General features: G+C 42.4%; 1 protein-coding gene across 2 annotated transcripts in view; it reads left to right on the plus strand.

The window, feature by feature from the left end:
* Positions 1-26,776, plus strand: part of cep152 (centrosomal protein 152) — an 85,985-nt gene that overhangs the window by 41,249 nt on the left and 17,960 nt on the right. For both annotated transcript variants that reach the window (XM_087981405.1, XM_087981406.1), the window contains 12 exons: positions 192-331; positions 2,955-3,155; positions 3,571-3,718; positions 4,047-4,138; positions 5,172-5,335; positions 7,546-7,753; positions 10,796-10,924; positions 11,033-11,163; positions 11,374-11,502; positions 12,058-12,193; positions 18,328-18,519; positions 21,625-21,885. In XM_087981405.1, the coding sequence (XP_087837531.1) occupies positions 192-331; positions 2,955-3,155; positions 3,571-3,718; positions 4,047-4,138; positions 5,172-5,335; positions 7,546-7,753; positions 10,796-10,924; positions 11,033-11,163; positions 11,374-11,502; positions 12,058-12,193; positions 18,328-18,519; positions 21,625-21,885 (1,931 nt within the window). The remainder of the gene's footprint in view (positions 1-191; positions 332-2,954; positions 3,156-3,570; positions 3,719-4,046; positions 4,139-5,171; positions 5,336-7,545; positions 7,754-10,795; positions 10,925-11,032; positions 11,164-11,373; positions 11,503-12,057; positions 12,194-18,327; positions 18,520-21,624; positions 21,886-26,776) is intronic.

Consider the following 26,776-nt stretch of genomic DNA (forward strand, 5'->3'; position numbering starts at 1 on the left):
AACAGCCACAGTAATGTAATATGTAATTCCGCAATATGGCACTGAAGTGCATCGATTATGTACTTGAACATTGGGGTTTAACTGCAAATCTGTTTGCCATGTTACTATTTGAGGTGAATTTGCTATAAGTTCTACAAGTTGTAAATGGAAAGGAAGTAAACCATTTTTCACTAAACTGTGGTGTCTTACAGGAGAAAAAGATGGTGTGGTTATTAGTTGTCAGGAGTTGCAGAAGTTACTTCAAGACGCAAAAGAACGTGAAGTTCAGCTGGAAGGCCAAATTAAAGCATTGGAATCCAGAGTTCAAGACTTGAGTGCCAGTGAGGAAGAGGCAAGTATAAAGAATTTGTTTTCTAGATATCTGCAACTCTGTGCACATCCTTGTGTTTAACTGCAATAAACTAAATTAAGCCCTAATGCAGACATCAAATCAGGTTAACCAAGCAGTAATTGAATTTCACATTTTGCCAATTTTACACTTCTTTGAAAAAGAATTAAAACAAGATTTTGATATGTAAAGAACATTTCTTTGCTCAAGATAGTGGGACTCTTGTCAAGTAATTTAACACAAGACTTTGGCTCTTGTATTTTAATCTTTATGCCCAGAAACTAGAGTCAGAGTTTTACAGCATGGAAAGAGGTCCATCTGCCCATTGTGGCTGTGACGATCACCAAGCACCTGCCTACTCTGGTCCAATTTTCCAGCATATGGTCTATAGCATTGTATCCTATGATGCTTCAAGTGGTCATCTAAATGCGACTTAAATCTAAGCAGTGAATGAATGTTCACATTTTGTAAATTGATGAAAGAAATGTTCTTTACATATCAAAACTTGCTTTAATTCCGTTTTGAAGAAGTGTAAAATTGGCAAAATGTGAACATTCAATCACTGCTTAGTTAACCTGATTTGATGTCTGCATTATGGCTTAATTTAATTCCTGCCTCTACCATCCTTTCCAGTAGCGAGTTCCAGATCCCAGCAGCCACTTTACCTTAAATCCATGCCTCGAAGTATTCATCCATCTATTAAGGAGACATGTTTTTTCCTATGTACTCTCTACATACCTCATAGTTTTGTGCTCAATCAGGTGTGTATGTGTGTCCCACCCACCCGTCTATCTAGTCTCTTCAAATCTGGAATGGTCTAGCCCAGCAACATCCTGGTGAATCACCTCTACACTTTCTCTAGTCCAATCACATTTTTCCTATAGTGTAGCAACTATACTGCAAACTGTATTCCAGCTGTGGCCTAACTCATGCTTTGTACAGATCTCTCTTAAGGTCCCTATTCTTGTATTTAATGTCTTTACCAGTAAAGGCAAGTGTCCTATAATGCCGCCTTAACCATCTTAATCCATCTGTCTTGTTGCCTTGAAGAATTTCTGGACATGCAAACCAAAATTTTTCAGAGTACCACAGGCACCCAAAAAGTGATGTTGTCAATTTGCTTAAGCAGTCAATAGCTTTGAAGTAGTCTCACATATGTCAGACTAATTATTAACAGACTGATTTTTACTTTTCTAATAATTATTTTATGGAACAAAATAATGGTTAGAGCATGCACATGACATTTAAAATCAAGCTTGAAAAAATGTTATTTTTTTTAATTGCATGTTTTTTTTAAACTGCATGATGAAAATAATTGACATTCTTTTGCAAAGGATTGGTTTCACAGGGCTGGAACAGTTGTTTAGTAGACTGGATGGTAATAGAAAGCCAGGTACATGTCTTTCAAAAAGATTGTCAGCGATTTTAACAGATATTCAGATGTGAAAAGAGAGGGTGTTATTGATTCTTGTCACAATTGATTGTGTACCTCATGGAGTTGAACTGCACAGTTTGTGGAGAAGCATGATATTACTGGCAGCAACTTCAGGATTTCTGCACTTGCCATGTGTGTGGATACAGCAATTGCTATCAGTTTTTGAGGAATAATGGCAAAATCCAGGCCAATTAATCATATTTAAGGCTGAATGTATATGGTCACTTTTTTTTGTTTTGTCTTTGTTCACGGTCCTCAGCATTATTGTGTCGTGTTCTCAAGATTTAACTTTCCTTTGTTTAATTCTGTTGGATGATGATGGTCAGTGCTGGGAGGTGGAACATTTTCATTTCTGGCATCCAACATTAGTGTGGAATTTGTTACTAGATTCCAAGGAAAGTCTCCTCTACTTTGTCCCATTTTCTGCCACAGCTCGACCTCGAGCTACCAGCCTTATTGCACCAGTAAGACAGTCATTTATGTGCTTTAATTGCCAATTATATTTTCAGATCTTTGAGTGAAATTGCAAAAGATAGGGCAATTTTTATGGTATGTCCCTATTCATGCAAGAAATTAGATTGAGATATGTGAACCACATTCTGCATTGGCCCATTATATAACTGTGGGGCACCCAACAGGACTGAGCTAAATTTAAGATTTTAGAACTGAAAATCTTTTAACTCACCGTTCCATTCTGTTTACAATTATATAGTTGATATATTTTGTAAGCTTGTAAATATTTACTGCTACTAACATTTTTGGAGGAAAATAAATGCACTACTGCATGCGAAGCAATCGTTTTTGGGACTGTTACCTGGAAGGGCATAAGCTCTTAATTTGGTTTCCTGTGACTTGTTCTCATTCAAATTTGATATATTTTATGCCATTAAATCAGTTCCTTCATAAGTCAAATGAACACTCAAGCATCTGTTTTGACAGTGACCATGGTTGAGCATCCTTGCTAGAAGATTTGAATCAGATTTTAACTGGCTATATCCTCTTTGGGATTGGAAGAATAGTTAAGTTTGTACTTCCTTAGAGGAGCAGATCCATACTATTCTGGAGTAACAAGAGCAATGCATAAAATCCCCTGCTTGTATTGTCCTGATGGAATTTAGCTTGGTGCTTTTAAATCTGAATCATTATTTTATATTCTGCTTAATTATACATGTTCCTGGGATTTCACTGCAGGCGTTGAAGAACCAGAAGATTGCTGAAGCAGCCATGGAAAGTATGCAACTACAGCTGTCTGAGCTGTGTCGCTCAGAATCTCTCAGTCGTGCCAAAGAGCAGCATGAAGCTGTCATTTGTGCTCTTAAACAGAAACATGAGGAATCAAGCTTGGTCATGCAGCAGACACTTGATGCAACAAGCATTGCATTGGAAGAGCAGGTTAGAATTTCGCCCATTTGATTGTGAAGTTTTGTACTGCTGTGCTGCAATTATTGTACAAGTTTGCCTGATAAAAATAATTGTCTGCTTGAAAATGTATTCTTTCAAATAATATATACATACAATTGGATAGAGCAATAAAAACAAATGTTTTTAAACATAAGTTCTGGGACACAATAAAAAGGACATTAAGCCTAAATTACGTTAACTGAAACATAATGAGATGTTTGTACAAATCCTGCTAAATACCATAGTATTTAGAAAAAATACTTGAAAAGTGTATTTTGTGTGCACTGTTCTCCGTCACCTGTGTTGTGAGAGTCAGCTACTAAGTTCAAGATGCTAAATGATGCTCAAACTTGGTTTTGATTTTTTTTTTTTCTTTTTCTTTTTTCTTTATTCTCTTTTCCATCAGCAAGAGATTTGTAAGCAACTTCAGAAACAAGTTAAACAGTTGGAAAGGCAACAAGAAGAAGCTAAGTTGGAGAAGGCAGAAATAATTAATGGACTGACTAGAAGTTTAGGAGCAAGTCAACAGCAGTGCAGAGATTTATTGCAAACAGGTTGGGAACCTACTAAACAACATAATTAAATGCAACATTAAAGCTGCAGTGTAATGTTTTTTTGTGAATGAATTTATTTTTTTGTCAACCACAATTTTTGATCGTTCTTCTCATCTATAACTATGTCACAATTTCCAGTCACCATGCTTTATAGGGACACTGTAATAGTGTCACATGTACTGCTGTTTCTTTCTTAAGCCTTGCAAAGTGCCAATGCTCACAAGTGGACCTATAATCTTGTAGAACACAGTCTTCAACTCATGATTGGGTTAATACTCCTTTAATGTTAAATTCCAGCACTGTAAGCTATGTTGCACATATGTTCCAGGTTCAGTGCAGGAGATCACTCAGCTTCGGATTCAAGTTCAGCAAGTTCAGTCTGCCAAGAACATCAGTGATAGCATGAACAAGGCTTTACAGGTTATCATTTTATTTTTATATTTGTTTGTGGGATGTGGGTGTTGCTGGCTGAGTCGCCATTTCTTGCCGATCCCTAATTAACTTAAAAAAAATGCGGCGTGTCTTTTTGAATTGTTAGGTCATTTGATATAGTTACACCACAATGCCATTACTGAGGGACTTCCAGGATTTTGACACCGTGACAATAAAGGATTGATGATGTATTTCCAAACCAGGATGGTGTACAGCTTGGAGAGAAAATTGCAGGATATAGTATCTACAGTCAATGTACTTCTAGATAGTGATGGCTCATGGGTTTGGAAAGTGCAATCTAAGAATTTTGGTGAATTTCTACAGTGCTACTGTGCACCGGTGATGTAGGGAGTGAAAGTGTTGAGTGGTGCCAATCAAGTGAGCTGTTTTGTCCTGGAAGGTGTCAAACCTTCTGAGCATTATTGGAGCTGCATTGGTCAAGGCAAGTGGAAAGTACTCCATTACATATCAATCTTGTGACTTGTAGAAGATGGGCCTTTGGGAAATGAAGAGTTGAGTTTTCATTGTAGGATACCTAACCTCTGATCTGCTCTTGTATTTACATGGATAGAATAGATTTCAAATAGAATGAAATTTCAAGAAGAAGGAAGAAGTCAAGAGCACTTGAAATGATTTTGAGGAAATGTGTTATACTTCCTGAAACATAAGGAAAGGAACAACATTTTAAAAACTAGTATCCCAATTGTTGTTCAAGTTCATTCAAAGAAATAAAGTGCATTTAATTGAAGAGCTCACTGGACTCTACTTTGACAGGAACACACTATTCTTGTTTACAGGAATCTTTTGCAAATCTCTTCTCCAGAAGTAATTTTTACTATTTTGAGATGTTTATGTTCTTGTGTTGAAACTTGCCAAATTTAATTAGCTGTTTGCTTTTCCCTACTTTTGGACTTGTGTCCTTCCATTGTACCCAAGTTATACCTTTGAAAGCGAAGTGAGAGTTTTGTCCCTCAAATTTGCGTGAATTGAAATCATAACTTTTATTTTCATTTTTTTTCAGGAAGAACTGGCTGACTTGAAGGAACAGATTACTTTTTATGAATCCGCTGTGAAGATTAATGTTCTTACTAAAGACATGGTAGAAGAATTAGAACTTCCGTTATCAGATTCCTACATGGATCTTGGTATTAAGAATGGGAAATGGAAAGCTCCCAGGTTCCAAAGGTAGATTCTGAAATTAATGTGCAGTCATGGAATTGTTAAGTGCTAGTTGCAGTCTTTCATCTTTTAAATCTGTTTCTAGGTGGTATCTTGCAAAATGCTTAGTTTTTTTTACTTACGGATTTATATAAATGATGTGATGATTACTGAACTTAGCTGTCTACTATTTTGGAGATGCATTCATCAGTAATTTAGTTTGGCATTTTAACTTGTATTTTACAGTCGTCGTGTTGTCACCTTTACAATCAGTGAAATGCTCCATTAATGAAATTCATATGGACAACTTACAGGTCTGGGCTGATACATGGCAAATAACATTGTTTAGCATTTCTATGGCATGAATGACCAGCTCCAACAAGAATCTAACCATCTATGCTTAATATACAAACTGAATTATAAACCATGAATCGCCCATGCAAGCAGCATCCTGGATGCCGTCACTAGCCTGTTACACGACTGGACAAAATGCTGGGTATTCTGCAGCAAGTGATTTTCTAAATGTTTTTTCACAACCTACAAAATACACATCATGAGTGTACTGCTGTGCTGTCCATTTGACTGGATGAGAATTCCAACAACACTACATTATCCAGTTCACTTGATAGGCATTTAATCCATCACCTTCAACATTACACTTATTCTAGTTGAGTAATGTGGTTATAATGTGTAACGCCCACAAAATGCGCTACAACAATTTGCCAAAGCTTTTTCAACAGTGGCATCTAGAAGGACATGCCAGCACATGAAACTCCCTACTCTCAAATTTCCATCCAAATAATGTTATTTTGATTTGGATGTGTGGTATATATCCCTTATGAATACTGTATTAAACTTTGGGAACTCTCTAATGATCAGCACTGCATCTAAACAATATGAACTGTTGTTTTTTCTCAAAGTAGTCCATCGTCAACTTCTCAAAAGCACTTGGGGGGGTGGATTATAAATGGCAGACACATCCAACGAACAAATCATTTTTTCCAAAATAATAAAAGAAGTAGGATGTAAGAAAAACAATTAGTGTAAAAAATGTTAATACCTTTGGTTGCAATGCTTCCTCCTTCCTTTTTGTTTGGCACTGCCTCCATAGTGTTATTCCAGTGATGGTTTAAAATAAACCCTTCTCTCTGGGGTAATCCACACTTCTGTCTTGTTGATGAGATTCTGCTGCTGCTTGTTATTTGCCATATTTCCTTGTGAGAGAGAATTCTTTATCTGTAAGCATTGTGCAGTCCATTTATTTGGATGTCATCGCTGTCATGGTTAAATATGGCAATGTGTGAAAGTTGCGCAGTGTAGTATAAGCTTGCAACATCTCTAAGAAATAAAGCTATGAATATAGGGTGTAACTCATGGTTTTTAATATTTGAAGGCCTGTTGCACACTTGGAAGAATGTAGCATTTGCAGATGTTTTCACTGACATTGACAACTCTTGTGAGATCATCGAGTTTTTATGGCACTATTTCCAGTTCGCTGAAGCTCAACTCTAGCATCAGCTGTCATGGCTTTCTGGTTCCAGTGCCTTTGCAGAATTGTGTTGAGAGTCCCCTGATCCCCGAATGGATCTCTTCCTCCCCACTAAAGCTCAGGAAAATGTCAGACAATCTTCGAGTATACACTCTCCCCTTGCCCCATAGTCCACTCTTCATCCTATTTGGCTTCTCTTACACTGACTGTTATAGAACCAGCTGCACGAGAATCCATCTCCTTGTTTAAGAGGGTGCCGACTTCTCTCAAACTTGGGTCTTCTACTGAGGTATACAGCCAATTGTCACTATATTTAGCCTTGGCTGGATGTGGTAGTTATAAAATAACTATAAAATAAAGTAGTCAACAGAGTTTTGGAGTGTTGACAGCATTGGAAGTATCAAACATGCATATCACAGTCCTCATTCTTGTTTATAAGAACTGTCAAATTTTACACCTTACCCTTTCTGTTCAGGCTTGCACTAAACAGAATGTGTGACAGTAAGTCATTAATGGGCAGTCCTTGCTATTAACTTGCAAAAGTGAGAATCAGCATGTTTAAAACAGACCTATTTTATTGTGGGTGACCTGCATTCCAATAACCATTATGTAAATAGTTTCAATCAAGACTGAGATAAATAATAAAACAAAGGTACAAGTCTTCAACTATAAAAGTTTTGGGCAAGGCTAAGCAAGATACTCAAGTGTGTTTTTTTTAAATTTACCCTTTTTTATCTGCTTCTATAAGCTCAATACAGCAAGATGGCTCAGCTAAGATGTCTAAGGATGAGATAATAATGGAACTGAAGTCTGAACTGGAGCGATCGCTCAGCAGCCTCAGAACAAAACGTCATCAAGTGACTCAGCTTCAGCATGAAAGTAAAGAAAGTCAAAAGCAAATAACTGAGATTAAGGAGCAGTTACAAAATGCTGAAAAAATGGCAAGAAGCCATGAGGTTGGTTGTATGATTGCTTCTTTTCTCAACATGTAATATTTGATTTTAAAAAAAGTATTAAAAATGAATGCTTATGCATGTAGTTTAAGTGATCTACTTCTAACACCATTATGAGCAAAATTTAATGCTTCAGTCCACTGGACATTATAAAGATATTACCATACTGTGTCAACTAGTTTCTGCCTGTTTGTCCAATGTAGTGTTTGTTACAGTTCTTGCAAGGTATTTTGTGTAAATGACATTAGTTTTGCTTGTTGGCTATATAGGATCCTTCAAGTTCATTAGCTGCTGTTTTAGTGTATTGATGGGTTTGTGGGCTACCATGATGCCATGAGGTCGGAGTAGTCTGGCATGTCTTATAATATTTCAACAATTGTACTTTGAAGCAAATAGATGTCCTCGATGGATTTAGTCTCTTAGTCACATTTAGCATTGAATTTTTCAAGGAGTCTGGTTTAAGTTTCAACTTAAACAAAATGTCTAATGCCTGGATTCGTTCATCCTGTTTTCAGAGGACTGGGTCCTACATATATGCTTGCTAGTGTATTTACATGAGCTACATCATGAGCCCTATAGATATTCTTCGAGGTAATTTAAGATTCATTCATTTTCTAGATTATACAGCAGGTGCTGACCAATCTTAGATTCACATTTGACGTTTCTCATTGTTTTGATTTGTGGAAGCATGACCTGTGCGACTAAACAACGGTTACCTGAATGGGTGCAGCTCCAACACTCAAGCTTGACACTATCCAGAACTAAGTAGCCCATTTGATTGGCACCACATCCAGAAACATCAATTGAATGCTTCACCAACATTCAGCAGCAATGTGCCATCTTTAAGATGCATTGCAAAAATTCATCAAAGCTTCTTAAAAAGCACCATCTAAACTCATAGCCATTACCATCTGGAAGGATGGGAGTAGCAACTATATGGGAACGCCACCACCTGCATGTTCACCTCCAAGCCACTCACCGTAATGACCTTGGTGTATCACTGTTGTTTCATTAACAGAATCAAAATTCTGCACCTTCATCCCTAGGTCTCTTTGTTCGGCAGTACTCCCCAGGACCCTACAATTAATTGTATCACTAATACGCATTATAGTGAAATTTGTCTGTTCACAATAGGCAGTATACGGACCATGTTCAGATACCCAGTGCTTGCAAAATTTTAACACATTGAGACTCCTTGTTAACTGCAGTCTTCATCCTTTATGAATTTCAAATTATTCAAACTGTTTTGCCCATTTCTATCTAATATTAATCTTGATCATTTTTATTGTCACATGGCTGTTGATTCTCCATTGTAGTAAATTTAAAATAACTGTGCACAAATCAGCTTGTACCTCTGACACTGCAATTTCCTTGAACACTTTGTCCTGTCCAGGAATGCTATTCTGAACATCTCCTTCGTGTTGACATTGTCAGCATCATGGTCCTACACTCTGCGAGTCCCTCTTTAAATCCTGCATTCCAATTTTCTCTACACCTTTTAGAAAGGTCTTCCTAACTTTGCTATCCAATTGAATACATTTTTAGTGCTTTGGGATTTTCTTTTACCAGGTTTTGAGAAGATTTGTAGCTCAGGTTGAGGTTCTGGATGTAGGTTTGCTCACTGAGCTGGAAGGTTCAGTTTCAGAAAGGTTCAGGTTCAGTTTTGTCACCATACTAGATAACATCATCAGTCATTTATTCTGGTGGCTAGTTTTCTGCCTGTTTGTCCAATGTAGTATTTGTTACAGTTCTTGCAAGGTATTTTGTGTAAACTACATTAGTTTTGCTTGTTGGCTGTATAGGGTCCTTCAAGTTCATTAGCTGCTGTTTTATTGTGTTGTTGGGTTTGTGGGCTACCATGATGCCAAGAGGTCTGAGTAGTCTGGCATTCATTTCTGAGATGTCTTTGATGTAGGGGAGCGTGGCTAGGGTTTCTGGACGTGTTTTGTCTGCTTGTTTAGGTTTGTTGCTGAGAAATCGGTGAACTGTGTTCTTTGGGCACCCATTCTTTTTGAATACATTGTATAAGTGATTTTCCTCTGCTCTTCGTAGCTCCTCTGTGCTGCAGTGTGTGGTGGCTCATGGAAATAATGTTCTAATTCAGCTTTGTTTGTGGGTGTTGTGGATCCCATTTACCACCCCTGAAAAAAAAGGACATGACATCACCACATGGAATAACATCACCAACCCAAGGAAACCTAAACACATAAATAAAAAGCAGGCCATATCACCAGTGCTTTATCTGGAAGCTCACTGATGTTACCTAGTATGGTGACGAAACGTCTGAAACCGAACCTTCCAGCTCATCGAGCAAACCTGCATCCATTTTCTTTTACGTTTAGAAGTATGTTGGGTGTGGCAGGAGACTGCTGTGCAGATGATAGAAATACTTTAGAAATGTCCTCAAAGAATTTCCGAAGAAGTCAAACATCCTTTCTGACAGCTGGGAGTCCCCGACTTATAACTGATCAAGATGGAGCAGGCTCATTCTGGATGCACCAGGGTCTTTGTCAACGCAAGTGAAGTTAAGACATTGGAGAGAGCACACAAATCTTGTAACAACTCATCTACCTGACCCTCGAGGCACCACCACCACTTGTGGCAGAGACTGCAGATTATGCATTGGACTTAAATGCCATCTCAGTACTCCACAAGCAAAGTCATTCTTGATCCCAATCTAAGAGAAAGGGATAGCTATTTGTACTTTGTGTGCTTTTCATTTAAAAAAATTGATTCCTGATTATTTTGAATTGCTTTTCTTAATTTTGCTGTCAATCATTCTTGAATTTCGGGTTTTCTTTTCTATAATTTTTAGCTTCATATTTGTTTTGGCGGTGTGGAATGTTTCCATTAGCAGAAGTTCAATCAGTCTCTTTTTGTCTTATGATTGTGTGACATCAGCTAGCTATTGTTGATGAAATGTAGAATGGAAGCATGTCTGTGAAATAAGTAGATTAAGTCTTTATTTTTCATTTGGTATTCACCAAACCAGTTGCTTTTAGAATACTCAAAGCTATATAACGGAACTTAATTGTACGCATTCAGGTCCGAGCCAGCACTTTGGAAAAGCAGCTAGAAGCGGTAGGATCCTGCTCATCCACCTTTGGAAAGGCTCTTCAAGAAGAAGTTGAAAAGTTGCGATGTGAGACCCAGGCTCTACGCAAAGAAACTGAGGTAAAAATTTAATTGCAGCTCAGTGTAAATTTTTAATGGATACACAATAAACGATTGCATTTCTTGATTTAATCCTTCTTTAAAACAAATACCTGTTTACTTCTGTAGGATAAACAGCAGCAGATTGAAAAACTAATTCATAGTGAGAAGCAATTTAAAGAAGCAAACCAGGAGTTGTACAATGAGATGCGGCAGATGATTCAAGACTTTGACAAGGATAAGCAAGAGGCACTTGACAGGTACAGTGTATAGCCATTAGTTGAATAAAGTAGGCATCAGTCAACGATGCAAAAATATTTGTTGATTCAGGCTCTCATACTTATTGAACTTCAAATCAGTTAAAAAAGCTCAAGATAATTTGTGCAAGAGTTAAATGCATTAAAATCTTTGTTTTATAAGCGGGACAAAGAATTACTTTGCATTTTTCTTTGTTTGATATACCATTGCAGATGTGAGCGAATTCATCAGCAACATCATGAGGATTCCAAATGTCGACTTCAGCAGGAGTTGCAGGAACAGCATGAATTGGAGAAAACACAGCTGACTCAGTTCTATAAACAGCAGATCATGCAAGTAAAGTGAGTGTGTGATAGGCAAAGACTTTACAGAGATATTTCTAATTTGAATTCAGACTTGATCAAATATCTGTTAATGAAAGTGAACAATGTTGAATAGTAGATTTTACTAACATAGCTACAGTAACATTTTAGTTGCATAGGTTGATTTCGCAGAAAATACTTCATGTATTCTCAATATAGGGAAATGTACTTTATAAAATGATTTTAACCAAGAAATCAAAGGGCTCAGTGATCAAAAGGACATGTATTGTTCCCTGATTTTTATGTTTTTACAAACTCACATGCCACCCAATTAGGAGTACTGAAATCACTATGCTGCACTTTTTAATTTGCTGCTCAGAATTCAATTTAACAAGCACATGGAAAAGCAGAGAAACAGACAAATAATATATTCAAATGAGCAAATATGAATGTTCATGCATGATATAATAAACACTGATGGCTAGTTATATTACTGATGAAATGATATCTTGTTTATCCAACAGTTGAATATGATTGAATTTTATATTTTTTGGACACATTCTTTTTCTATTCTATATCTTTTTTATGCACTAGTAATCACCTGGAACAACTGAACAATGAGATGTCTGGAGTGCAGGAGTGCTACATTACCATCTGTAAAGAAAAGGACTCCTTGGAAAGCAAATTAAGGGAAGAAATGTCCCTCAAGCTGATAACAACTGAACAGGAAGTTAGTACCTAATATGGAAAAGGAAATTTTGTTCAATGAATTTTTTTCAATATCATAATTCAGGATTGAAAATCATAAACTGACTATTCATTTTGAAACTTGAGATGATGTTGCATAATATTCTTAATCTTGTACTTCCTATGCTTGAATAGTAAAGGAATTGAGGGTTAGAGTGAGAGGGTGGAAAATGGAGCTGAGGCCACGAAAAGACCAGCCATGATCTTATTGAATGGCAGAGCAGGCTGAAAGGGCCGGATGGCATACTCCTGCTCCTAGTTCCTATGTTCTTATGTTATAACTACTTTTGCAATTTACATATGCATAGTCAGAGTGAAGGAGACCTCATCGGAGTGAATAACTGGAAATTTGGGACAAAGTGAGAATTCAACTGGTAAATCTTACAAGTTTAAGTCAAGAGTAAATGTTAGAATCGGACCTAGATACAATAGTCTTTAAAAGAGTTAAAATAGCCTAGTTTAACAGGCTAATTAAACTAGCTGATAGTTATCTGATAGTTATTTATCAAAAAACTGTGGCAGGTCATTCGGGAAAAACAAGTGATTCATTAGAGTTACCTATATAAGGACGCATTCAAAGTGCTCAGTCAGAAGGAGGGAGATTTTGTTTGTGAGATTGAAACAATGAGTAACTGGAAATTAGAGCAAAGTGAGAATTCAGGGCAGAGGGAACAGAGCTGCTTTAACTAAGGTCTGTCTCCAAAATGCAGAGTGAACAGGTGAAGAAATAAAATGCAGATCGGGATGCCTACCTGCACTAAGACAATGGTGGTGTGGCATCATAAATATAGAGAAAGCAACTGATTAGGTTGTACTTCTAGTTTTTTTTTTCTCTTTTTTTTTCTGAGAAATAACTTGTTAAGCTTTAATAGTAAGTCTATACTTATTCTAAGGGTAACAAATAGTTTTTAAGAGTTATAAGAAGGCAGTTCAGAAGGGCCTGGTGAGGTATACATGCTGTGGTATGTGTTAAATCATGGACAAACCATGTGTCTAAGACTAATATATATATAAAATGTATTATTGGTTTCACAAGCTTGAGGTCTGGGATCAGAAATTGAATATCGACTGGAGTCACTGTTATGCTTCCTCAAAGTACAGAGCTGTGTGGATAGCATGAACAGGAAATTGGTCACACTGCAGATTTAAGACATACAGGTAGAGAAGGAATGGGTGACTGCCAGACAGTCTAAGAATACCAGGCAGATATTGCAGGAGCTCCTTGAGTTTATCATGCTTGCTATTTGGAAACTGGTGAGGGTGATGGTTCCTCATGGGAGTGCAACTAGTGTCAAGTCCGTGACAATACGGTGCCTCAGATGTACAGGGGAGGAGGAAAATGGAAGAGGGATAATCATTGGAAGTTCCATAGTCAAGCGAGTAGACAGGTGTTTGTGTGACAATAAACAGGACTCGTGGATGGTATGTTGCCTCTCTGGCGCCAGAATTGAGGATGTCATGGAGCAACTGCAATACTAACTTCTGGAAGATCAGCCAGAAGGCATGGTCCACGTTACCTACCTATGTCCATGATACTAGACGGATGAATTCCTGAAGACACATGTCAAGAATGTAAGAAAATCTCAAAAAAGTGATCTTAGGATTACTCCAAGTAATATGCTTTAGTGAACAAAAGAACAGGAAGGTTGTTTGAATAAATGGCTGGAGAACTAGTGTAGGAAGGAGGGCATCAGATTTCTGAGGAATTGTGACTGGTTCTGGGGCAAGAGGAACCTTGACAAGTTGGCAAGTTTACCTTTGGAACTGGGACTGATATCCTTGCTAGTGCTGTCAGGGTTAAGCAAGCTTGTTAGGGGGGTTGGTACCTGAGTGGTGACCCAACTTGGAAAGAAGTAAAGTTGTAACAAGAAGTCCTAAAGATGCTGGGGAGACAATAAGACCGGAGAAACAAGGCTGAGTATGTTTCAAAGCAGAATGATGTCAAAATTATAAAGTTAAGTACGTTCGAACTGAATGTATGCAGCATTTACAACAAAATAGATTATCTAAAGGCACGAATAAAGATAAATAGATATGATCTAACTACCATTACAAAAACATGGGTGCTAGGTTACACAGCACCTGGAGTACTATATGCAGTTTTGGTCCCCTTATCTCAGGAAAGATATTATTCCCAGAGAATGAATGTGATGAAAATTCACCATATTTGCTCCCGGAATGGTGGGCAGACTGGGCCTTTATTCTCTAGAGTCTTAAAGAATGAGAGGAGATCTCATTTAAATTTACAAATATTTGAAGGGATGGACCTTTTATGGGTGGATGCACTTAAGATGTTTCCCCTGTTTGTTTAGTCTAAAACTAGGGAGCACAGTTTAAGAATAAAAGGGATGCTTCTTTGGCCGAGATGAGGAGAAATTATTTTACTTGGAGGATTGTGTGCCTTTGGGATTCTGTTTACAGAGGACAGTGAAGGCTCGGTCTTTGAATATACTAAGGTAGCGATTAATTTCTGGTTACAGTGGCATAGGGGGATGGGGTGAGCAAAAAAACCATTGAAGTATTCAATCATTCTCATTGAAGGACTGCTTCTACAGTTTGAATGACCTACTTCTGTTTGTACTGTACAAACCTTGCAATAATCTTCTAACACTGGTAGAATTTTGAATGTGAAATCAGGTATTGGCCTGATTACTTTGTCTTGTGACTGACTGTTCTAATGAGTCCCAGATTTTTATATTTGAAAGGCATATATTGTACAAGGCTTGTGCTTTGTGATCATGAAGTGGTAATAGTGTCTTTTATGGTGTTTGATCAGGTGACTATTTTCAATTTTTTTTCCTCCTGAATCAACACTATTTGGAAATTGGCTGGCTCATCAAGAAAGTTTTGCATGTTCTTAAATCCCTGTTCCTGTTTCGTTGTTGGATTTATATTCCAACAATGACCACAAATCAAAAAAAGTCAGTAGGTTAAATAGAGTCACAGATTGACTGACTAGTTATTGTTGTTAGTTACAGTTCTGTCCTTTTGATCTTTTTAATATGAATTCAAATTCAATTCAGTTTTATTTGCGTTAGGATCCCAAACAAAATTAATTTGGAGAGGTACCACAAAAGCAAAATACTGTGCATGGTGGAAATCTGAAATAGGCACAGAAAATGGTGGAAATGCACATGGGTCTGTAGAGAGAAAACAGTTAACATTTCAAATCCTGTGATCCTCCTTCAGAAATTGAAGCAGCTAGGATAAGGTATTTAAGCTGATGATGGGGGATGGCAGGGGAAAGAATGATGGAGAGAGTGCCCAGAGAGAGTGTTATGGATCAGACTAGACCAACTAAAAGCATTTCAAGAAAGTAGCCTAGACCCTAACTTTGCTAGTTGTTTTAAGCAGGTGTAATGCAGATATCCAGAGGGCAATATAGTTGGTCAAACATGTAGTTTTAAACAAAACAGAGTTAATTTACAAGATTACCAAATGAAATACAAACAAAAGAGAACAGAATACCAAATAACTTAACCTATCTGAAAACCCAACAGATCATCCCAACCTAATGATGCTGTTCCAAATACTTGCCACAATTATGGGAACCCACAATTCCCATAAACACTCCTTGGCACAAAATGTAAAATCAAACACAGGAGAAATGTCAGAGAGAGAATGGAGGATCAGCCTCAGCCTGCTTCTTTGAATCCAGCCGCTTTTTAAACTCTACTTAACTGATTTCAGTGAATAGGCAAACTGCCCAAAACCAAATTAAACCAGAGAAAAGCTGAGCTGGGAGAACTGGCCGCTCCCCTTTCATTGTACAATTTTTTTAAACTTAAAAGCTTTTTGCCTGAGGCAGTATCTGTTTGCTATAATCAAATTGGCCTTAAAACCCTTCAAACTTAGATTTTTCGAAGTCTGTGTCTTTTATGATCTCTCTGGGAAAAAAACCCAAGAACCACATAACCTTGTTAAAGGAGCAGCATGACAAGACAGAAAAACGGATAGGCAGGCAAAAGAAGTGTTGATAGTAGGCCAGGGCAAAAGAGAAGCTAGATAGATGATAATGGTCACAATGAGTTGCTGTGAATTGATTGACTGTATTGACCCATTTCATGACAGGACCTGGGGTAGTGGGTTAGGTGATGGACAAGAAAGAGGGTCCTCAGGCTCTGAGATTGTTAAACTCAATACTTAACATTCTGAAGTTTGTAGTGTGCTCAAACAGAAGATGAGGTATTGTTCCTCCAGGTTGCATTGAGATTCGTTGGAAAACGAGGCTGTTCCCTAAGATAGAAATTTCAGCATGGAAACACGATGGTGTATTAAAGTGGCAAACAGCTGGAAGCTTCGGGTCATTTTTGCAGACAGATGTAGGTGCTCCGCAAAATGTCACTTATAGTCAAAGTGGTCATTTAGTCTCCTCAGTATGAAGCAGACCACATTGTGACAATCAATGCAGTAGACCAGTTGAATGAACTGTAGATAAATTGCTGCTTTGCCTGAGGCCTTTGGTGAGGAGTGAGCAAGTAAACTGGCAAGAGTTGCACCTTCTTTGATTGCATGGGAAGGTAGTGTGAGGAGGTATTGCGAGTGAATGAGGAGTGGACCAGAATTTCCCAAGAGGGAACAGTCTCTGCAGAATGCTGACAAGGGAGGAGTGGGGAATAAGTGTCTAGCAGTGATGTTTTGGTGGAGGTTACGAAATGGAAGGATGCAGATGCTGGCAAGGTAAAAAGTAAGGACAAGGGGCATCTTATTCATTGTTGTAGAGAAGGAAAAGAATGAGGGCAGAAGTGCAGAAAATGTGTTGGATGTGGGTAAGGGCCCTGTTAGTCAAGGTTGTAGGGAATCCTTGCTTGAGGAAAAAAAGTTTAATATGTCTTAGGCTTCCTGCAGAAAGTGCAAGGAGTCAAAGTAGATATTGTTCAAAGTGTGGACATGCTTAAGGTGAAGGAGGATGATGGTGGATGGCGACAGTTCAGGCTGCCGTTTGAGGAAGAAACGGAGAGCCCCAACACCATCCTGATGGGGAATGGACATGTAGAAGGATGGTGAAGAGGAGTTGGCTGGTGTCTGTAAGCTGGACGTTTTAAAACTGATATAAAGCATCAGAAAAATTGCAGGTGTAAGGGGGAAGGAACTGGACCAGGAGAAAAAAAATCAAAATCAGCTAAGAAGAAGTAAGTTATGTGCAGGAGAGACAGAGAAACAGTGGGTCTGTCCCAGAGCAATTCTGTTTGTGGATTTTGGGAGGAAGGTAGATGTGAGCTGTATGGGATTAGCAGGGAGAATAAGTGAGGAGAGTAGAGAAATTAAGGAAACCAATGTCACATCGACAATTGGTTGAGGGCAAGTACGAGAGTATAAAGAGAGTCCAGGTGGAAGGAGAGTGTTGGAGGAGGGTGACAAGGTCTCTGGGGCAGGGAACGGACTCTTGTCAAGAGTTTGATGTCATGTCATGTCCACAATTCATTGCAGTGGGAGCGCAAATGAATGAGACTCAGTCCTTTGAGTACTGAAAATTCAGCATCTGAGTGTGAACAGTCACGAAGTGCAGTAAATACCTGACAAGGTGTGGTTTGGAGAAGGAATGGAGTCAGAGAGATAGGGAGGAAGTTTCCAGAGGGGCATGGGTACCTTAGAGTTGCTGCAACCTTTGTTCCTTAGTGTCTGAAAGGAAGAGAAAAAGGTTATTGTTAAAACATTGAATAAATCGAAAGAATGAAGTCAAACTGGATGGCAGGACAGCTTTGAGAAAATATGAGGTGGTGCTGATGGAGAGAGATTGAGGATGTGCATATAGCAGCACATGACATTCAGCGTAGATCTCAGGGAACTACCTTCACTGCTTCTCTTGATTCCTTGTCTACAATTTCAATTGTTATGTCTTCAAATGAATTATGTCTGCTATGAGAAATATAAATATCCCATTTCAGCATTATGGCAGTTGTTTTAGTGTTGCAAAACAAAAAGTAGAATTTATGAGGCACAGCAAACATGTCATACAGTCATACCTTCAAACAGTAAAAGCTTTTAGACATGTTTTAAGGGCTTTTTCTATTCTCAAGTAAACCACTGCTTTTAGGAAAACATATATTTACTCTTTACTATATCCAGAATGCAGTTATATTTATAGTGCTTAAAGTGTAAACTTTGACTTTTCAGATGAAAAAGGCCTTTTCTGAAGAAATGAAAGAGCGTTTGAGAGAGCTTCAGGTTGAACTGGAAGAAAAGCATGAAACTCTGATGGTAGCTGCAAAAAACCAATGGATGGTGGAAAAAGAAACTGATATTGAGCAACAAGTTGAGAAGCGTGTTGCGTTGGCCAAAACACATTGGCAAGAGGAACAACAAAAGGTGATCATTTATCTTGCTAATAGTAAAAGTTAAAACGTAGTGCTGTGCGGATCCTTTGCTGTAGTCAACAAATTATTATTGAAGACCTTACAGATTTATTCTTAGCTTCATGCACATAAGGAAATAGAAAATACTTCTGTGTACTGATATGGCACTAGTGGTGTTATGTTGACTTTAAATTCTGACAATTATCATATTGCTTTGTGTTTGCAATTTTGCTTATTGTAAATTAATTGTTCTATCTCCCCACTACAGGAAGTTAGTTTCAATAGGGCGGCATAGTGGCTCAGTGGTTAGCACTGCTGCCTCACAGTGCCAGAGTCCCAGGTTTGATTCCAGCCTCGGGCGACTGTCTGTGCGGAGTTTGCGCATTCTCCCTGTGTCTGCGTGGGTTTCCTCCGGGTGCTCCGGTTTCCTCCCACAGTCCAAAGATGTGCAGGTCAGGTGAATTGGCCATTCTAAATTGCCTATAGTGTTAGATGCATTAGTTAGAAGGAAATGGGTCTGGGTGGGTTACTCTTTGGAGGGTCGGTGTGGACTGGTTGGGCCAAAGGGCCTGTTTCCACACTGTAGGGAATCTAATCTAATGTAGAGAGGTTGAATGTCTGGTAAAGAGGAAGAAGGAGGCTTACATAAGGTTGAGGAAACAGGATTCAGACAGAGCAGTGGAGGGATACAGGATAGCCAGAAGGGACCTGAAGAAAGGGATTAGGAGAGCTAAGAGAGGGCATGAAAAATCGTTGGCGGATAGGATCAAGGATAACCCCAAGGCATTTTATGCGTATGTGAGAAACCTGAGAATGACGAGAATGAGGGTAGGTCCGATCAAGGACAGTAGTGGGAGACTGTGTATTGAGTCGGAAGAGATAGGAGAGGTCTTGAACAAGTACTTCTCTTCAGTATTTACGAACGAGAGGGACCGTATTGTAGAAGAGGAGAGTGTGAAATGGACTGGTAAGCTAGAAGAGATACCTGTTAGGAAGGAAGATGTGTTGGACATTTTGAACAACTTGAGGATAGACAAGTCCCCCGGGCCTGACGGGATATATCCTAGGATTATGTGGGAAGCAAGAGAGGAAATTGCAGTACCGTTGGCAATGATCTTCTCGTCTTCACTGGCAACGGGGGTGGTACCAGGGAACTGGAGAGTAGCGAATGTTGTGCCCCTGTTCAAAAAAGGGAATAGGGATAACCCCGGGAATTACAGGCCTGTTAGTCTTACTTCTGTGGTAGGCAAAGTAATGGAAAGGGTACTGAGGGATAGGATTTATGAGTATCTGGAAAGACACTGCTTGATTAGGGACAGCCAGCACGGATTTGTGAAGGGTAGGTCTTGCCTTACAAGTCTTATTGAATTCTTCGAGGAGGTGACCAAGCATGTGGATGAGGGTAGAGCAGTGGATGTAGTGTACATAGATTTTAGTAAGGCATTTGATAAGGTTCCCCATGGTAGGCTTATGCGGAAAGTCAGGAGGCATGGGATAGAGGGAAATTTGGCCAATTGGATAGAAAACTGGCTAACCGGTCGAAGGCAGAGAGTGGTGGTAGATGGTAAATATTCAGCCTGGAGCCCAGTTACAAGTGGAGTTCCGCAGGGATCAGTTCTGGGTCCTCTGCTGTTTGTAATTTTTATTAATGACTTAGATGAGGGAGTCGAAGGGTGAGTCAGTAAATTTGCAGATGATACGAAGATAGGTGGAGTTGTGGACAGTGAGGAGGGCTGTTGTCGGCTGCAGAGGGACTTAGATATGATGCAGAGCTGGGCTGAGGAGTGGCAGATGGAGTTCAACCCTGCCAAGTGTGAGGTTGTCCATTTTGGAAGAACAAATAAGAATGCGGAATACAGGGTTAATGGTAGGGTTCTTAGTCAGGTGGAGGAACAGAGGGATCTTGGGGTCTATGTACTTAGATCTTTGAAGGTTGCCACTCAGGTGGATAGAGTTTGTAAGAAGGCCTATGGAGTATTATCGTTCATTAGCAGAGGGATTGAATTCAAGAGTCGTGAAGAGATGTTGCAGCTGTACAGGACTTTGGTTAGGACACAGTTGGAGTACTGTGTGCAGTTCTGGTCGCCTCACTTTAGGAAAGATGTGGAAGCTTTGGAGAGGGTGCAGAGAAGATTTACCAGGATGTTGCCTGGAATGGAGAGGAAGTCGTACGAGGATAGGTTGAGAGTTCTCGGCCTTTTCTCGTTGGAACGGCGAAGGATGAGGGGTGACTTGATAGAGGTTTATAAGATGATCAGAGGAATAGATAGAGTAGACAGTCAGAAACTTTTTCCCCGGGTACAACAGAGTGTTACAAGGGGACATAAATTTAAGGTGAAGGGTGGAAGGTATAGGGGAGATGTCAGGGGTGGGTTCTTTACCCAGAGAGTGGTGGGGGCATGGAATGCGCTGCCCGTGGGAGTGGTAGAGTCGGAATCATTGGCGACCTTTAAGCGGCATTTGGATAGGTACATGGATGGGTACTTAATCTAGGTTAGAAGTTCGGCACAGTATCTTGGGCCGAAGGGCCTGTTCTGTGCTGTATTGTTCTATGTTCTATGTACTATAGATTTTACTTTGGCAAAATCACAAATGTTGGTTTATCAATGACAGACCTTCACTGGAGTGCTACTTAATTACCATACTGTGTTTGTTCTGAATCACTAAAAATGTGCAAGTTATCCATTAAATGTGAGATTGGGAATGCCTAAGCCCTGAAGGAGATGAAAAGAGCTTGGCTTTATGTAAAGTTATTCAGGCTCCAGGAATGTTCCAAATTATTTTGTGGTCAATTAAGTACTCTGAGGTATAGTTATCATATTGTTGGAAAATGTAGAAACCATTTGTGCACAGCACAATCCCACAAACAATGTTATAATAATGATTAGATTCTATTTTTCTAAATTGAGTGAAATGTTTTGGATGGGAAATGTGAGAACCGTTTTCTGCTGCTTCTTTCAACTGGACCATATGATCTTTACACATGAGAGGGAAAATGATGCTTCTCAGAATTGATTGGTTTTGAAATACAGTGACTAATAGGCACTGCTTACATATCTATTACTGCATATCTTGTTGAGGATGTTTTAATTTCAAACTTGTTTCAACTTTTTATTAGCTCAAAGACCAAGAAATGCATGACATTGAAACAAAATGGCAACTTCGTCTCCATGACACTGTAGAAGCAATTAAACAAAAGACTTCACCTAAGGTGAACCAAATTTGTCAAACTGAAGAGTACACTGGTACCAAAGTTTATACTTGCCAAGAATTAGAATCTCCGCTTGCTGGTTTAAAAATGACATTGGAGCATCAAGTTGGGGAGGCTTTAGATCAACTTGAACAACAGAAAAACCATGAAGATAATGTGGCCAAACTGGTGAGTTAATGAATAATGATGTCATGACAAAACGTTAACAACAATGACTGATGTTACATAAATATTGGGGTTTTTTTTCCCAAGGCACTACAGGTTGGTGAAGGATAATGCCTCATAATTTAAGACCTTCTGAAGTGTTTAATAAATTAATTACTTCTGAAATGACCTTGGGCTTTCAACCACAATTTCTGAGCTCCCAAATACATTTTTTTGTTGTTCTGTTCTCCCTAAAGAATTCCCTCCATTGAAACATTTCTTAACCATACCTTGCCATCTGCATTTCGTAAATTTGGCCTTTCTAAAAGCACACCAGCGCCTCTACTTCCTTAGAAGGCTGAGGAAATGTGACATGTCCACAATCACCCTTGCCAGTTTTTATAGAAAGTATTCTATCTGGATGCATCACAATTTGGCATGGTAACGGCTCTGTCCAAAACGGCAAGAAATTAGAATTGTGAACGCAGTGCAGTCCATTATGACAACCAACCTTCCTTCCACGGACTCTGTGTACACTTCCCACTGCCTCGGGAAAGCAGTCACCATTATCAAAGACCTTTCTCATCCCATTTATACTCTCTTCCACCTCTTCCATCGGGCAAAAGATATAAAAGTTTGAAAACATGTACCAAAGATTTGCAAACAGCTGTTTCTGTGCTGTTATCAGACTTATTAGATTAGATTACTTACGATGTGGAAACAGGCCCTTCGGCCCAACAAGTCCACACCGCCCCGCCGAAGCGCAACCCACCCATACCCCTACATTTACCCCTTACCTAACACTACGGGCAATTTAGCATGGCCAATTCACCTGACCTGCACATCTTTGGACTGTGGGAGGAAACCGGAGCACCCGGAGGAAACCCACGCAGACACGGGGAGAACGTGCAAACTCCACACAGTCAGTCGCCTGAGGCGGGTATTGAACCCGGGTCTCTGGCGCTGTGAGGCAGCAGTGCTAACCACTGTGCCACGGTGCCGCCCACTATTAGATTACAGTGTGGAAACAGGCCCTTCGGCCCAACAAGTCCACACCGACCGGCCGAAGCGAAACCCACCCATACCCCTACATTTACCCTTACCTAACACTACAGGCAATTTAGTATGGCCAATTCACCTGACCCTGCACATCTTTTTGGATGGTGGGAGGAAACCGGAGCACCCGGAGGAAACCCACGCAGACACGGGGAGAACGTGCAAACTCCACACAGTCAGTCGCCTGAGGCGGGAATTGAACCCGGGTTTCTGGCGCTGTGAGGCAGCAGTGCTAACCACTGTGCCACCGTGCCGCCCGAACTGACCTCTGTTTGAGTTGATCTTTCACTGCACCTTCTCTGTAGCTGGAATGCTACATTTTGTTCTATGACTGTGATGTACTTATGTAAGATATAATTTGTTTGGTTGGCACACAGTACAATATTTTTCACTGTATCTCAGCACATGTAGCAATAATAAATCAAACCAAATCTGTGAATTCCTTCCATGTATCCACTACCACCTATATCCTGCACTGCTTCCAAACACACTTTGTTTTGCATCAATGTTTTAAAAATTCTCACGACTTAAGGCTCTTAAGTGCCTATCTTTGACATTGCATTAATTACAGTACAAAACTATTGCAGTTGTCAATTTTCGTAACCACTCCATAAGCACCAATTGTTCATGCCGTCATCTTTCTTTCCCTTTCTCTACCTCTCGCCAAGTCTCTCTCACGCCCCCCCCGTCTCTCCCCACTCCCTCTGTCTGTCTCTCCCTCCCCCCATTTCTCTCTCTCTCTCCCCCTCCCCCCTTTCTCTTTCTCTCTCTCACATCTCTCTCGCCTCTCTCTCTTCACCATCCTTTCTCCCCCCTTTCTTGCTCTCTCTCCGCCCTTTCTTGCTCTCTCTTCCCCCCCCTTTCTCGCTCTCCCCCTTTCTCGCTCTCCCCCTTTCTCGCTCTCCCCCTTTCTCGCTCTCCCCCTTTCTCGCTCTCCCCCTTTCTCGCTCTCCCCCTTTCTCGCTCTCCCCCTTTCTCCCTCTCCCCCTTTCTCCCTCTCCCCCTTTCTCCCTCTCCCCCTTTCTCGCTCTCCCCCTTTCTCCCTCTCCCCCTTTCTCCCTCTCCCCCTTTCTCCCTCTCCCCCTTTCTCCCTCTCCCCCTTTCTCCCTCTCCCCCTTTCTCCCTCTCCCCCTTTCTCCCTCTCCCCCTTTCTCCCTCTCCCCCTTTCTCCCTCTCCCCCTTTCTCCCTCTCCCCCTTTCTCCCTCTCCCCCTTTCTCCCTCTCTCTCCCCCCTTTCTCCCTCTCTCTCCCCCCTTTCTCCCTCTCTCTCCCCCCTTTCTCCCTCCCTCTCCCCCCTTTCTCCCTCTCCCCCCTTTCTCCCTCTCCCCCCTTTCTCGCGCTCTCCCCCCTTTCTCGCGCTCTCTCCCCTTTCTCGCGCTCTCTCCCCTTTCTCGCGCTCTCTCCCCTTTCTCGCGCTCTCTCCCCTTTCTCGCGCTCTCTCCCCTTTCTCGCGCTCTCCCCCCTTTCTCGCGCTCTCCCCCCTTTCTCGCGCTCTCCCCCCTTTCTCGCGCTCTCCCCCCTTTCTCGTTCTCTCCCCCCTTTCTCGCTCTCTCCCCCCTTTCTCGCTCTCTCCCCCCTTTCTCGCTCTCCCCCCTTTCTCGCTCTCCCCCCTTTCTCGCTCTCTCCCCCCTTTCTCGCTCTCTCCCCCCTTTCTCGCTCTCTCCCCCCTTTCTCGCTCTCTCCCCCCTTTCTCGCTCTCTCCCCCCTTTCTCGCTCTCTCCCCCCTTTCTCGCTCTCTCCCCCCTTTCTCGCTCTCTCCCCCCTTTCTCGCTCTCTCCCCCCGTCTCTCTCTCTCTCCCCCCGTCTCTCTCTCTCTCTCCCCCGTCTCTCTCTCTCTCCCCCCGTCTCTCTCGGACCGTCTCTTTCTCTCTCTCCCCCACCGTCTCTCTCTCTCTCTCTCTCTCTCCCCCCCGTCTCTCTCCCCACCATCTCTCTCTCTCTCTCCCCCACCGTCTCTCTCCCCCCATCTCTCTCTCTCTCTCCCCCACCGTCTCTCTCCCCCCATCTCTCTCTCTCTCTCCCCGTCTCTCCCCCGTCTCTCTCTCTCTCCCCCGTCTCTCTCTCTCTCTCCCCGTCTCTCTCTCTCTCTCTCCCCGTCTCTCTCTCTCTCCCCGTCTCTCTCTCTCTCCCCCCCGTCTCTCTCTCTCTCCCCCCGTCTCTCTCTCTCTCCCCCCGTCTCTCTCTCTCTCTCCCGTGTCTCTCTCTCCCGTGTCTCTCTCTCCCCCCGTCTCTCTCTCTCCCCCGTCTCTCTCTCTCTCCCCCCGTCTCTCTCTCTCTCTCGCCCCCACGTCTCTCTCTCGCCCCCCCCATCTCTCTCTCTCTCCCCCCCGTCTCTCTCTCTCTCCCCCCGTCTCTCTCTCTCTCTCCCCCCCCGTCTCTCTCTCTCTCCCCCGTCTCTCTCTCTCTCCCCCCCGTCTCTCCCTCTCTCCCCGTCTCTCTCTCCCTCTCTCCCCGTCTCTCTCTCCCTCTCTCCCCGTCTCTCTCTCCCTCTCTCCCCGTCTCTCTCTCTCTCTCCCCGTCTCTCTCTCTCCCCGTCTCTCTCTCTCCCCGTCTCTCTCTCTCCCCCGTCTCTCTCTCTCTCTCTCGCTGTCTCTCTTTCTCTCTCTCCACCGTCTCTCCTTCTCTCTCTCTCTCCCCCATCTCTCTCTCTCTCTCTCTCCCCCCGTCTCTCTCTGTCTCTCTCCCCCACCGTCTCTCTCTCTCCCCCACCGTCTCTCTCTCTCTCTCCCCCACCGTCTCTCTCCCCCCATCTCTCTCTCTCTCTCTCTCCCCCACCGTCTCTCTCCCCCCATCTCTCTCTCTCTCTCCCCCACCGTCTCTCTCCCCCCATCCCTCTCTCTCTCCCCGTCTCTCTCCCCCGTCTCTCTCCCCCGTCTCTCTCTCCCCGTCTCTCTCTCTCTCCCCCGTCTCTCTCTCTCTCCCCCGTGTCTCTCTCTCTCTCCCCCACCGTCTCTCTCTCTCTCTCTCTCCCCGTCTCTCTCTCTCTCCCCCCCGTCTCTCTCTCCCTCTCTCCCCCCGTCTCCCTCTCCCTCTCTCCCCCCGTCTCTCTCCCTCTCTCCCCCCGTCTCTATCTCCCTCTCTCCCCCGTCTCTCTCTCCCCCCATCTCTCTCCCCCCATCTCTCTCCCCCCCCTCTCTCCCCCCCTCTCTCCCCCCATCTCTCTCCCCCCATCTCTCTCCCCCCATCTCTCTCCCCCCATCTCTCTCCCCCCATCTCTCTCCCCCATCTCTCTCCCCCATCTCTCCCCCCATCTCTCTCCCCCCATCTCTCTCCCCCCATCTCTCTCCCCCCATCTCTCTCCCCCCCTCTCTCCCCCCACTCTCTGCCCCCCCCCTCTGCCCCCCCCCCTCTGCCCCCCCCTCTCTGCCCCCCCCTCTCTGCCCCCCCTCTCTGCCCCACCCTCTCTGCCCCCACCCTCTCTGCCCCCACCCTCTCTGCCCCCACCCTCTCTGCCCCCACCCTCTCTGCCCCCACCCTCTCTGCCCCCACCCTCTCTCCCCCACCCTCTCTCCCCCACCCTCTCTCCCCCACCCTCTCTCCCCCACCCTCTCTCCCCCACCCTCTCTCCCCCACCCTCTCTCCCCCCCCTCTCTCCCCCCCCCCTCTCTCCCCCCCCCTCTCTCCCCCCCCCCCTCTCTCCCCCCCCCTCTCTCCCCCCCCTCTCTCCCCCCCCTCTCTCCCGCCCCCCTCTCTCCCGCCCCCCTCTCTCCCGCCCCCCTCTCTCCCGCCCCCCTCTCTCCCGCCCCCCTCTCTCCCGCCCCCCTCTCTCCCGCCCCCCTCTCTCCCGCCCCCCTCTCTCCCGCCCCCCTCTCTCCCGCCCCCCTCTCTCCCGCCCCCCTCTCTCCCGCCCCCCTCTCTC

The sequence above is a fragment of the Chiloscyllium plagiosum genome, unplaced genomic scaffold, assembly GCF_037043375.1.
Source record: "Chiloscyllium plagiosum isolate Xiang-an unplaced genomic scaffold, Cpla_swu_hap1 HiC_scaffold_39, whole genome shotgun sequence".
Lineage (NCBI taxonomy): Eukaryota > Metazoa > Chordata > Chondrichthyes > Orectolobiformes > Hemiscylliidae > Chiloscyllium > Chiloscyllium plagiosum.